The 14,177-nt window shown below is 45.2% G+C and overlaps 2 protein-coding genes across 2 annotated transcripts; both read left to right on the forward strand.

Annotated features, from left to right (window-relative positions):
* Nucleotides 1-1,455: 1,455 nt before the first annotated feature.
* On the forward strand, nucleotides 1,456-2,803 carry LOC120662469. The gene is made up of 3 exons (XM_039941611.1): nucleotides 1,456-1,965; nucleotides 2,060-2,285; nucleotides 2,370-2,803. Exons 1-3 carry the CDS (start codon nucleotides 1,456-1,458, stop codon nucleotides 2,801-2,803), a joined length of 1,170 nt encoding a protein of 389 aa, XP_039797545.1.
* A 4,579-nt stretch (nucleotides 2,804-7,382) lies between these two features.
* LOC120658762 lies at nucleotides 7,383-8,167 on the forward strand. Its single transcript, XM_039936962.1, has one exon. It carries the CDS (start codon nucleotides 7,428-7,430, stop codon nucleotides 7,929-7,931), a length of 504 nt encoding a protein of 167 aa, XP_039792896.1. The 5' UTR covers nucleotides 7,383-7,427; the 3' UTR covers nucleotides 7,932-8,167.
* The last annotated feature ends 6,010 nt before the right edge of the window (nucleotides 8,168-14,177 follow it).

Genomic DNA, 14,177 nt, shown 5'->3' on the forward strand with positions numbered 1-14,177 from the left:
GTTGGAAACTACTTTCAAGATTTCTGTTGGAGTTCAGTACAACTCGAAGTTCACATTTTTTTAAGGTTTCACAACCTCTATGGATATTAGGAGTAATGGATCATGTCAGCTTTTTCTGACTTTTCACCGACAATTCTGGCAGATTTCTGACAAACGAGATGAGGAGAGGAAGGCGTTTTCGAGGTTGTTCCAACCTTGTGGATCTTCTGATATGACGAGTCATTGGCTGCTAATACAATTCAGTTAAAGCGTTGAAAATTTGTTTTGTTCTCTTGTAGGAGAATATTTGATCCTGCTAGCTTAACCTTTCATAGTTATTCTGTTGTTGCAAGTCAAATGTTCAGATAAGTTCTAATTAGATCTGCCACTAATATATAGGCAGCTATTGTGTATTGCTTTTGCTTGCACATTCTGAGTTTATGTTCTATTTGTTCACGTAGGAGGGAGCTTGCACGACAGGAAAAACTCCCATCAGACAACCTAAAATAGTGGGTGATTGACGCTAGAGCCTTTTGTTTCCAGCATGGAATTGAAGGAACCATGGATCTATAATTCTATATTAGTAGAAATGTAATCCCTGGATCTATTCCTAAGACATTTAAGAAACTCTCAATCGTTTTAAGATCTCATAAAGTTGTGATTTTGCTCTATGGATGTGGTTGTGTAATCAACATAATAGCTCTTGATATTACATTTTCTTTGGCCCTGTTTGGATACTCTAACTATCTGTTTGGTTGGAGTGCTGGGACCAACCCGGACGGGTTCGACCCATTTTTTTGTTGTTTGGATAGGGGTTGGGGGAAGGGATGGAACCAACCTCAGAAGAATATACCTCCAAGATGCGGGTTGGACTGGTCCGTCAAAATCTGGTGGACGAAGCCGCTCCGCTCGGGTTGAAACCATCACACACGAGTAAAGTCACCCTCACTCCAGCCTTATCCCTTCACGCCTCTCTCTCACCCTCCAGTCTCGCTCCGTCGCACGCGACCGCCCGGCGGCCGGCCACGACCGCCGACCGCACACCAGCCCCGCCTGCGACTGCCGGCCCTGCCAGCCCTGCTCGTGACCGCACGGCTCCGACCGCACGCCACCGCCCACGCGCGGGTAGGGGACCGCCAGGACCGCACGCCACCGGCCCGAGCGGGCAGGGGGCCGGCGCGGCCCCGCAGTTTCCTTTCCCGGCCGCCCCGCACGCGCGCCGGCTCCACCTGGAAGCCGGCCTCGTGGCCGCCGGCCGCGCCCGCCCCACCGGTCCCCTCCCTCCACCTGTCCCATCCATTGTTCAAGGTAAATCCACTGCTGTTTCCTGTAGATCCATGTTAGATTGTTCATCCTTGTTCATGTGTGAAAGATGTTTGATGTAGATCCATGCTAGATTTGTGTTAGTACATGGAAACCCTAGATGGTTTTTTTGCTAGGTCATTTGTAGTCACAATTTGAATCTGTGGTATGTAGATGGATAAGAGAACCAAGGTATTCATTTCTACTGCTGCTTCATATTGGTTCTTGTCGGTCATGGCAATTATTGGTAGGTCTAGGAAAAGAAAACGAGTTGCAATAAGGGAAGGGATTACTTATGCCCCAATGTTTGAAAGGGATAGGAAGAGGATTGACTACCTGAATGACGAAATTTGGAGGAATAACACAACTTGTGTAAAGATGCTGAGAATGAACAAAGCACGTTTCTTTCGGTTTTGTCAGTTGTTTAGAGATCATGCTTTACTTGAAGATACCGTTCATATGTGTGTTGAGCAGCAAGTGACAATGTTTCTATATACTGTTGGACATAATGTTAGGAATAGAGTAATTGCAACCAATTTGGGTAGATCCGGAGAAACGGTCAGTCGTTATTTTGACAAAGTACTTCATGCTATTGGTGAGCTACGAGAGGATTATATTAGTCCCCCTTCATTGGACACTTCACCTCACATAGAAGGAAACCCAAGGTGGGATCCATATTTTAAGGTGAGCTATGAGCTGAACCTTATGTCATATTCTCAATTTATTTTTGAGAGAACCTATAATTGGCCTAATATTGATTTCTGTGAACATCATCTAGGATTGTAATGGAGCCATTGATGGTACACATGTAAGAGCCACTGTTCCTAAGGAAATGCAGCATGCCTTTCGTGGTAGGAAGACCCACTGTACTCAAAATGTAATGGCAGCCGTAGATTTTGAACAAAGGTTCACATATGTCTTGGTGGGATGGGAGGGGACAGCACATGATGCACTAGTTTTACGAGATGCTTTAGCACGTGAGAATGGCCTTCGTGTGCCACAAGGTAACAAATTAATCGTGTCCACTAATTTATTCATCAAAATTAATGGATCATTGAGATCTGACCAAATTGTCCATCATATGTTAGGCAAATACTACCTTGTTGATGTTGGATATGGAGCCAAACCAGGATTTTTACCCCTTTTTCGTGGTGTACGCTACCACTTGAATGAATGGGGGAGTAATCCAGTGCAAAATGAGAAGGAATTGTTTAACCATAGGCACAGTTCATTGAGAATCATCATAGAGCAAGCATTTGGAGCCCTAAAAAGGAGACTCAAAGTTCTTGATGATGCCTCTCCTTTTTTTCCATTCCAAACACAAGTAGACATTGTTGTTGCTTGTTGCATCATTCATAATTGGGTGATTGAAGATGGGAGGGATGAATTCAATGTACCAGATGACTCTGATGAGGAAGCAACAACATATGCTGGGACTGAAAGTGAGAATGCCATTATGGTCAGTTTTAGGCAAGGCTTGGCTGACCAAATGTGGGCTGATCGTCAGAACCATAGGCACTAGTATTTGAGAACGTAGTTCGTGTTGTATTTGATTTATAAGACCATTTTTGTAATGTGTGAGAACAATAATGCTTGCTGATTTGTATTTGTTCTAAGTCGTGTTGTAATGCTTGTTGTGAGAACAATAATGCTTGCTGATTTGTATTTGTTCTAAGTCGTCTTGTAATGATTGCTGTGAGAACAATAATGCTTGCTGATTTGTATTTGTTCTGAATTATACCTTGCTGAATTTTAATATACCTTGCTAAGAACAAGTTTTATACCTTGCTGAATTATAAGACCAGTTTTATACCTTGCTGACTTTTGTAGGGAAATGGATCTAGCACTTTCGGGAGTTGCAGGGACTGGTGGACATGCTACTTGGACTTCGTCCTGGTCAGGCTTTATGCTCTCTTACCTTGCCAATTTAGTGGTTAATGGCACCAAGACTTCATCTACCTACAAGATGGTTCACTACAATGCTTGTGCAAAGGCTCTCCAAGAAAAGTATGGCATTGTGCGCAGTGGTGACCAGATTAAGAATCATCTTAAGACATGGCAGAAGAAGTTTCGTCATATTTGTGACCTTCGAGGGTTGAGTGCTGCTAGTTGGGATGAAGTGTGGCAGAACCGCCTAAATTATCCCGGCTCAAGTGCGTAAACCATCACCATAAAGGCAACATTAGCTTAAACGCACTTCAAACGGAACAATTTTTGGTCTGTCGGGTAACGTCCCGATACAACCACCGATTCTCGGATCGAACAAGCATACCCCGCACGAAGGCGAGTCCAGAGATATTACAACCACAATTTTTTACAACACAGGCATATTAAAGATTACAAACCAGTTCAAAAGATTATTACAAAACCAACTTAAGTAAAACAGTTATACAAAACATAAGGGTAAGTTCAGAGTTTAAACAGCGGAAGATGAAATACGATGACTACACACGTCGCCAAAAGTATCCCAAGCTAGCCCAAACCTGGTATTACTCGTCATAGTCATTGCCGGCCGAAGACGTATCCCATTCTACGGACCAGCCAGGAGGCAAAGCGCAAGGATAGGTCAAGCTAGCGATCTGATCCTCAAAACTCATACCTGAAAAAGGGGTTTCAACAGCAAGGCTGAGTATTCTAATACTCAGCAAGACTTAACCGTCAACGGGTATAAGTAGCCCACCTTAGCTAGACTATGCAAAGCTTTGTAAGGCTCTGGTTTTTCTTTGCTGAAAAGCAATAAAGAGTAGGTCCTTACTTTCAAGTTTTAGCTTCAAGATTCTAGTTGATTAACCATTCTAAGTAAGCATCTACTATCCAATCATGGTGGAACTTATAAGCAAACATCAAGATTAATAAGAATATTGTTGCTCTTATTACTCTGTGTGGCAAAGAGATCAAGCAGTCTCATTTCATCGTGAGAGGCGGACGATTCTGAATCGAAATTCAACCTTGCAAGGGTAACCTAGCACACACGTCTGGAACACCGTCGGGTCATTCCCAAACAACCGTTGACCTTTCTTTCCGGCTTGTGGATAGGGTCACTCTCCCCGACTACAGGGCTCCAAGGCCGAACCTTGTCCCTCGAAGTCGTAGTGTTGCGCAACATAAAATAAAACCTATCTCTACTGAGAGAGTGAAAGGTATATCCACTCCCCGGTCCAATCGGCTACTAGGCTTGCCGCGTACCATATTTACGGCATGTGACTAGTACATTCAAAAACTTAACCAGCACTACCACACACCGCGACCTTAGCAAGTTCATCAACACAGACGGGGTTTCACATAAGGACATGATATCGAACACAACCCCGTCCGTCGTCCTTATATTGATAACAGAAAGTAAACAGACAATTCCTATAAGGCTCGCGAGTGACAGGCAATCACTCGACTTTTACCGGTCCTATAAGCTTAGCAGATAGTCGAACTCAGGTCTAGTTTTCAGTACATAGGTTCCTAGGATCATGCATCTAGGGTTTCAATTCAAATCCTATGAACTGTAAATGCACAAGTAAGTAATACAGTAAATGATATTAATTTGAAATATAGGTTATGTCCGGGGCTTGCCTTCTCGGTAGCTGCTAACTATTTCAGCCCTAGGCTCTTCCGAACTTTGGTCCGGGGCTTCAGTTAGTTCCGCAGTGTTAACTTGAGCTTCGAGATCACCTCCGTCAGATTCCGGAATCAACTCGTACGTCCCGTCTGACAAAGTAGTCGTATCTATATGTAATGCAAGGACAATATTAAAAACACACATGGGCAATCGTTTATAGAGTAGTTAAATAACAAAACTAACTACACAAGGCATCATGATCAACAGCACAAAAGAAGTTAACTAATCTTCATAAAATGAGTGGTGGTGATTTCCTATACAATTAAGTCATGGTTTGTAAATAAATCAACAACTCAGAGTACAAATAGTAATAATTTCTACCAAAATTACCCTAAACAGATCATGAACAAAGTACTCTACCCTGTAAAAATCATGCATAGACATGAAACCATTTAATCACAATAAATCATTTATGCAGGCAACACCTATTACAAGCTTGAATTATATATATCAAACTAGAGTCAAACAGAAGCTCAAAATTTGACATGAGATCTACACAGGGATTATTTAGCTACTGTGAATTTTTCATGATTTTATCTACACATATTTAATTCTGAGAAAATAAACAAAACAGACATCAGTTTAGCAAGATTCAATTTTGACTCCTGTTCTAGCCATGAACTAAAACTCAAACTTCCTGATCAAGCTAATATACTCCATATGAACACTCAGGAATATTTTCAGGATTTAACAAGAAAAGAAACTATTTATCATAAATAAAGTATACTAAACAAGGATTAAATAAAATAAATAGCTACAACAAAGAACTGATCATGAAATTTTTATAGAAAATCTAGTGTAACAAGAGTAAACTACCACCAAAATTTCAGAGCAATATCAGCTTTCAAACATCAGATAAGAAAAAGATTAAATAACTAGTATTTATAAACCTAGTAACACAAATCGAAATCTACAGCAAAAACTTGCAACTAAAGCCTAACATATTATGCTTCTACTGCATAGAGCTCCTCAAGAGGATTCCAAAACATCAAGATTTTCTATTTTACGAATTTTCTATGAATTGATCTAGAATTTCAAAGTTCACTGAAAATATTACAAAGCAGTCCCTACTGGCACTATTCATCTGAGTCTAGGCCTATGCAAATAACCCCCTGGGTTTTCTTTCCTTTCAACCCGAGGTCCCTGGGCCGGGTCAGAGAGGGGAGGCGGCGGTTGACCGGCCGTTTCCCGGCGAGGGGCTCACCGGCGGCGAGGGTGGAGGGGTGCGTGAGCCTCACGGGTGCAAGGCGCACCTCTGGGTGGCCTAGGGTTGCGGGGAGAGGCTCGGAAGCGGCGGCTCGGCGGAGCAGGGCGGGTCGGCGGCGGAGGCGAGCGACGGCGAGGGTGCTCCGGTGAGGTTCAGGCGAGGGGAAGTGGCCTGGGAGCTGCGCGAGGTCGAGGCGGTGCTAAAGGTGGGGGCTGTAGGGGTGGAGCGGGTCTGGGGTGGCGGCTCCGCGGCGGGGTGGAGCTCGCCGGCGTTCGGGGTGAGCGGCGGCGGCGTTCTGGGGCGTGGGGTTAGGGAACTGGCGAAAAGAGGATGGGAATAGAGCGCGGGGCTTCTTGTAGTGCTCAGGCGCGCGAAAGATCGAGAGCTGGGCCTCTGGTTTGGGCTCTCCACGGCGGCGACGAGGTGGCGGCCGCTGGGGAGGTTCTGGGCTCGGCGAGGGCGCGTGGCGAGGGGTGGGGGCTCCAGCGCGAGGCAACAGGAGGGGGAGGAGCTCGCCGGCGACGCGTGGGAGCCAGCGCACGGCGAATTGATGGCCGGGAAAGCCGGGAAGGCGTCGGCGGGCGGCGCTGTCGGTGGCCGGCGGCGAGAAGCAGAGCAGGGAGGGGGAGATGGTCATAAGGGCGATTTTGCAATTTCCAAAAGTTCCAGGGACCTTTCTGTAAACAAGCAATAACTTTTAAACCAAAGCTCAAATGGAAAAGTGCCCAACATGAAAGTTGTTCAACTTTTCAAGATCTACAACTTTGATGTGGTGCAAAAATTTATTTGACCAAAGATTCAAGAGCTAAAATTAAAATCGTTGAAGGGATTTTGAATTCCAGGAATTTTGTCTTTTTCAAAGCAATTTCACTTCAAATGCAGACCTTTAAGCAAAATTGGATGCCATGCAATAAATGCACTGAAATTTTGCACAAACACCCTCCACAAAAGCTATATTCAGAAATAACTAAGTAAAGGACCTTGCATAAAATCATAATTACGCATATAACCTTTCTTAATTACAAAAAGATCCTTTTAAGCATTTCAAGCACATGATGCATAGTAAACATACATAATTACTGTGCAGACACCTAATTAAAATACTGTGCAAACACCCGGGGTGTTACATGAAGATACTTGCACTATTACTCTTGATGCTGAGCACTACAACAACCATGTTAAGGTATGGAAGTTCCTCACATTGCTCACGTATTGCTTGCTGAATTGTACGCATGAAATCAAGGATTTGATGACATATTGGTTGCTGAATTGTAGGATCACAAGGCTGATGCTGATTTTTTAAACAAGCCTCTTGAGTACTTTTGGGAGATGCACACAATATTTGGAAGTACCATGGCTACAGGCAAGTTTGCAAAGGACTCAAGTACACTTCTAGGTACAGAGGATGAAGGTGCAGAGGATTGGGAGACTGAGGAAACTGGAAAGAGTAATGGGGATGCCATTGCCAATGAAAACAACAATGGGGAAACATCATCTGCAAGCAAGACCAGCAAGATTGGCAAGACCAACAACAACAAGAAGACCAACAAGAGGTCGAGGACTGATTTTGATCCATTGGTTGTTGCAATTAATAGAGGAAGTAACAAGATAGCCAAAGCGATAAAGGAAGTGGCCAAATCAGACAATGATGTGCCTTCAGATTTGTTTGACAACTTGATGACTCTGAATGGTAGTTTCAATGAGACTCACTTATCCTTCTATGCCCATTTGGTCTCCCAACCTCACATAGCTAGAGCTTTCAACAACTTGCCTTTTCACCATAAATTAAATTGGGTTGCAAAGCACATTGCTGACAACTACCCTGAGCAGTAAGGGTAAGTTGTAGTGGTAGGATTAATCTTTTGTTAGTACCACATACAACTATATATTTGTGGTCTAAGTAAGCTTGTATCTTGCTATGTGGAAGCCTTGAACTTGCTATATATTGTGTAAGGCTTGAACTTGATGCATCGTGCAAGCATGAGACTTGGTAATGTGTGTAAGGTTTGACCTTGATATTATGTCTAATGTGGCCTAAGACTTGTATTTGGCTGTTAAGTTGTGGTGCCTATCTATATATTGCTTTAATATGTGTTGAAATGTTGCTGAAATGCTTGAGAAGGGGCTGGGGTAAGATCACCATTTGAGTGGGAAGGTGATCATATTCCTAGTTTCAATCCAATACATCCATCCAAACAGGTGACGGGTTGGCTCCAACCCCTTGCAGTCCTCCAACCAAACAAGAAACCGGGACGACTCCACTATCGTAACCAAACATGGTGAGGGTTGGAGCCATCCCCAAAACGAGGGTTGGAGCCAACCCAATCCACAGATCCCACAACCAAACAGATGGTAACTGAGTTAGAGGTTAGAGTTAGTTTCTAGCTCATGACTAACCCTGAACTAACTCTAAGCAAAATGTTGTTTGGATGCAACAGTTAGATTGACAATAAATGCACTTTCCCAATCATTTGGCTCCTTTAAATTTTCTTTCTAACTGGATCCGGTGTGGCTAGGCGTCGAACACCTGTCGCTCGCCCGCTCACAAGAAGGCCGTGACGGCCACTGCGACGGCGCCGTTCTTCTTTGAGTCACCCTTGTCCTCGGCGTCACCCTCCAGCGCGTCGATGAGGCCAGGTCGGGCGAGTCCGCCGGGGGCGCGGGCGAGGAATGCATGGGCACGAATCGGGAGTGGCGGGCTGGCTCTACGCCTCCTCCGGGGCCGCCGGCGCTTGGCGCTCCCAGAGGGGTCCCGAGGCGTGCCTCATGGGAGGCCGGGCTGGCGCCGCGGACGGGCAGTGCGGGCTGCTGGCGCCAATGGGGGAGGGCGAGCTGGCGGCACGAATCGATGGAGGGCGGGCTGGTGGCGCGGAGGGGGGGGGGGGGGCGAGCTGCCGGCACGTAGTGGGGAGAACGGCCTAGCGATGCAGAGGGGGGCGCGGTGCGGCCGCAATGGGATCCCTGGGGAGAGAAAGTGGGGAAAAAAGTGGGTCCCATCTAAATCTAACCCCAATAAGCATCCCTTGGGGGGATAGTTTTTGGTGGGTTAGATGCATCTAACCCCAATCTAACCCTCATGTTTGGATACTTTTGGGTTAGATGAGCCCCAAAAAGCCAAATCTAACTCTAACCCTGGTATCCAAACAGGGCCTTTGTATCAAATATATATTTTTCATTTTCAACTATGGATCATGTGTTATATTTGAAATGCATCCATAGAGTTAACACGGACACACTAATAAGCTAAGCAAGCCTTGGGATGGTGGACAGGTGAGCTCCTCCTTTGGGTATACAACAAAGGAAGAAATTCATTTTTGACCATTGAACTATCATCTGAGTTTGGTTTTAGCTATCCAACTTCAAAACCAGAAATCTTCGACCATCGAACTTCTAAAACCATTTACATTTGACCATTCACTGGTTTTGAATGGCGGTTTCGCTGACGTGGATGACATGTGGAGGTGGGCTCCACATGTCATCACCTTTCTCTCTCTCCTTCTCCTTAGTGATGGTTGATAATAATTGAGCGATGTTTGTTCCACTCGTCCAGAGAAATATTCCGCTAGTGAAACGTTTGGTTTCACTCATGGGCTTTTTGGCCCTTCACCTCTTATAGGCAACACATAGCCGTGCCCTAAACTTGTCTTTTTTTAAAAAATTGCTCAACTCGAGAAGATCTACAACATTTGTTTGAACACATTGGATTGAGCTTCTTGGCTTACCTTTCTTCAACTCAATTACTGAATTGAAGCCACTAGATGAAAGCCCATGATGTTTGTTGTGGTTTGTGGAGACCCATAGCCGGGTGGCGTAGTGCACCCGCCTAATCCCAGAGGGTGAGTACTCGGGGAAGCGCTAAGCGATTCGGCAGGTCTACCTAGGGAGCAAGAACACAAGAACACTCGAGGATTTAGAGTGGTTCGGGCCGCCGGAGCGTAATACCCTACCTCCACTGTGAGTTGTATTGCTCTTGCATATGAATGAATCTATCCTCTGCCCAGGCTGGGTACTGGTCTCTGCCGAGACTTCTTCTGCCTTTGCTAAGTCTAACGGGCGTCTCCCTTTTATAGCCCAAGGGGACGCGTACACAGGCGTTGAGACCCCGACAGGTGGGTCCAATGCAGATGTATAGTATACTGCGCAGAAGGTATTAATGGTGCTACAGTGGTTGAGAATCTATCCCCGGATACGTTTCATCGCCCTGTGGACTCTCTGACCGAGGAGTGGATTCACTTGTCCCGTCGGCGAGGCGCCCGTTGAGGTAGTGTAGGTTGCGGCGTAGACTGTTGGGTCTACCGCGTAGGGGTCATGATGGGCGAAGGCGAGCCGTCGTGTCCAACTGGCGCAGCAGACTGACATGCGTGGCGTGGGCGGCGCCAGCGGCTGTACTGTGTGTCTTGGTAACGCGTGATCAACAGTACAGCCTGGCAAAAGTCGCCTCGGGCTCTGATGTGGCAGAGCGCACTTACGTCTCTCGTATTGAATGCGGTAGGTGGGCGAGTCTTTCCGAGGAAGCTTCACGGCCGCGCGCGTGCCTGCGCCTGCGAACACGTGGCGCCTCCGGACCCCCCCCCCCTAGGCGGGGTGTCTGTTCCCTCCCCACTGAGGGGTCCAGATAGTATATCGGGGTCCGGGACCCCGTGGGAGGTCCGGGGCCCCTGGCTGTTTTGGCTGAGCGCTCCCTTCTCCGGGACACGCGGCGTCACCGGACCCTTCCCTAGCAAGGAATGGGTCTGGGGCCGCTGACCGGGTGAGAATGGCTTCGGACCGTAGGGGTCCGGCTGCTCAGACCGTCAGCGCGTAGTCAATGATAACTACGAGGCTCTCGGCTAGACACAGCAACACCTCTGGGACACATGGTGACACCGGACCCATCCCCGAGCGGGAAGCGGGTCCGGGACCGTTGGTCCGGTGAGATGGAGTCGGACCCCAGGGATCCGGCTGCTCAGCTCCTTAGGGCGTAGTTACGGATAACTACGCGAGTCTTGACACAGCAAGAGGGGTACCCTAGTCCAGAGGTACCGACAATGTTCATAGGAATCTTGTCCCGACCCTTCACCTAGAAGAAAGCCCAACTTACATAGATTTATTTGTGGAGGAAGTATAAATACATCTCAATCATCTACATATGGGGGCTGGGCAATTCAACCAAACCATAGCAAATCACAAGATAGGAGATAGAGAATAGGTTACATAACCACAAGAACTAATGCCAGTGACGTCAGGAAGGTAGAGAACCACCTTATGCCAATCGACACACGGCTTCCGCGACCTCCCCTCACTTCTATCTTTGGCGAGGATGTTCTTCGAAGTTTGAAATGCCGGATTTGTATCAACACACATAAGATCGCAAAGTAAAGATTGTTCATCCCTACTATTGTGTGTGTGTGTGTGTGTTGGGGTGGGGGGGGGGGGGGGGTCTTGATCTTTTATGTTGTCGTGGTAGTATATCGATTCATGGTTATTCCATATGCTTATGATCATCTTATGAATCTGAATATGGTTATCTTAATCTCTATGGATACATCATTATAGTGCCAATGAGTGAGGTGATTGATTACCATTGTGTAGTGCCTAGTACGTGGGAGGAAAAAAGGAACGAGCAAGTACATAGCCAGTGCATAATGCTTAGAACACATATCCATTTGTGTGTGGAAGCGGATTTGAGTGAACCTAGATCCTTGACAAGAGTGTTCATTCAATCATGTTCAAGCCGTTGTTGTATCTGCTAAGTTTTATTATTAGACACAAAGATCTCTTTTACTTAGTTTTATTAGTAGAATCAGTATGAAAGCCAACATCCCCTTGTGCTTTACATTTGATAAACTTGTTTTATCTACAGCTGCACTGCGCTTGTGGTGTAAAAAATGTGTGCATTTAAGGCATCAACACCTAGATTCTCACTACTGTAAAAACCACCACCATGTTGGATGCCAACCCTCATCCGTACCCTTTCAAGGATGATATATATAGTGACTTAATGACATGGATAAGTGTTAGCTATCCATGCCATTGCCAGCACAGATAGTAGCATATATATCAATACTAGCCCTAATAGCCATAGTAGGATAATACGTTATAGTGGTTCGACTAGCCATGCAACACAATACTTAAATATGTCGAAAGGAAAACGGAGAACCTATGGTTTCACAAGAGATACAACTATTTTAAATAATTGCCCGGTGGGGACCATGTAACACATGTAACATGGTTTCATTTTTGTATAACTTCACGGATGGTGTGACATGACCTCAAAAAGCTACTTTTCTATCAGTAGAAGATATGCCACCAACTGGATGGAAATTTACATAAGCACCCCTTATTTTTAGATTTATTATGTGGATTCAATCTCATCTCCAAATAAATGGTTTCCTTGGGCTATGAGAAGTGGGAATTCTCCATCCTATTGTAGAGAAATTTATTTCCTCACTTCTCTTGAGATTTCGCCTGCTTTCGATCCAATCGGATATCAAGTTCTAGCAATTAATCTTTTTTTCCTTCATACTTAAGGAATCCAACTTATAAGTTTGCGTGCCTAGGGCTTGTTGCTACGGCGTCCGCCATGACCTCATTCGAGACTCGACCAATCTTGATCTGATATATCGGCGCATCCATTTGGTAAGTGAGAGTTTCTTTACTTTTTCATGTATAGATTTGTGATAATGTTTATTACAAGCAATAGCAACACAGGCGGTTTGGGAGAGTTGAAAATAGCAGATCTGGGTGTTAGTGGGGACTAGCAGCCCATTTGAGCCCTATACTTGGAATCTAGGTTGCTAGTGATTTAGGAAGTGGACACTAAAATGGGAAAGCGATAGATGGGAACTTGAGGAAGGTGAAAAGAGACGCCCTTTTCTTTTTCTTTTTTTCTAATTCACTTGGTGAGAGCATGGGTCCAACTGTTGTTCCCTGCACTATGCACAGGACTGGTACTGAAAGAGGGGGGGCGGGGGCGAGGGGCGGTTATCTAGTGCTTGTGCAAGTTTTAGTAATGAACATCGATATATCATTGTGAGCTTGTGCGGTCAATTTTATATGCTTGTTGTCGTTGTGTATTTCTTTATAAATCAGGTTGTGTCTGATGAATGATGACTTTATAATTGGTTCGAGGAACTGAGAGCACAATCAAAGATATGAATATGCATTCTAAATATAGAAGATATTCCTCAAATCTCACTCGAAAAATGGATGATTTGTTCGCAGTTTGCCTGTTATGTGTTACTTTAGTATTTATATTAGGGGCCCCATTTCTTGGTTTCACCCCAGCCCACAAAATTCTCAGGACCGACCCTGACTATGCATCTCACTAGAACGTAACGCGCGCTTTGCGCGCCCCATCAACTATTTTCTATTGGCAGTAAAAAAACAATTTTCTATTAGCAATATCTATTTCAACATAAGTACGGTGAAATTGATAAATTTACGAAACTATCTTATGTACACATTCTAAGCTGGGGAAGTGAAGGAACCAGATGAAAAAAACAGAGAGAGAAAAACAAATAAGAAATATTGTTATGGTTTTCGACTGCTGCAGCAAGACAGACAGGATGCTGAAGCTGGGGATAGATAAGGAAGAGGGAGGACTTATCTTGGCGCTTGCAGTAGGAGTAGGACGAAGACAGGTAGTACGAACGCTCCCAGCCACGATAGGATGATATAGCCTCACAAAATTGCTCCAAGAGACGGTCTTAACATCTGCGGAGAGAGCGAGGGCTGGGGTGCATGCGCTACGGAGCAGAGCATCATAGCGCAGCAGAGCACATGCGCAAACAGGTGAGGTGCCATGCCGGCAAGGCACAGTTTTGACTGGACTGGACACTCCGGTATGAGCAAATATTATAAGGTGAGGACTAAGATAGACGGGATGTAAAAATTATAACTTCAGATTTGTGATGTGTTTGAGAAAAGAGAAGATAGGAGAGAAAAGAAGTGGTCTGTTGTTTTTTTACAACCATCTGATGCAAAAGTTCCTAGAATTCTTATGAGAATAAAGTGGGCTAGATTTTAATGATTTGGTCCACATCTATAACTACAGTATTATATGAGTAGACTTTTACTTAGTGCTTTTTTCTGAAAGGA

The sequence above is a fragment of the Panicum virgatum genome, chromosome 2N (assembly GCF_016808335.1).
Source record: "Panicum virgatum strain AP13 chromosome 2N, P.virgatum_v5, whole genome shotgun sequence".
NCBI classification, from domain to species: Eukaryota; Viridiplantae; Streptophyta; class Magnoliopsida; order Poales; family Poaceae; genus Panicum; species Panicum virgatum.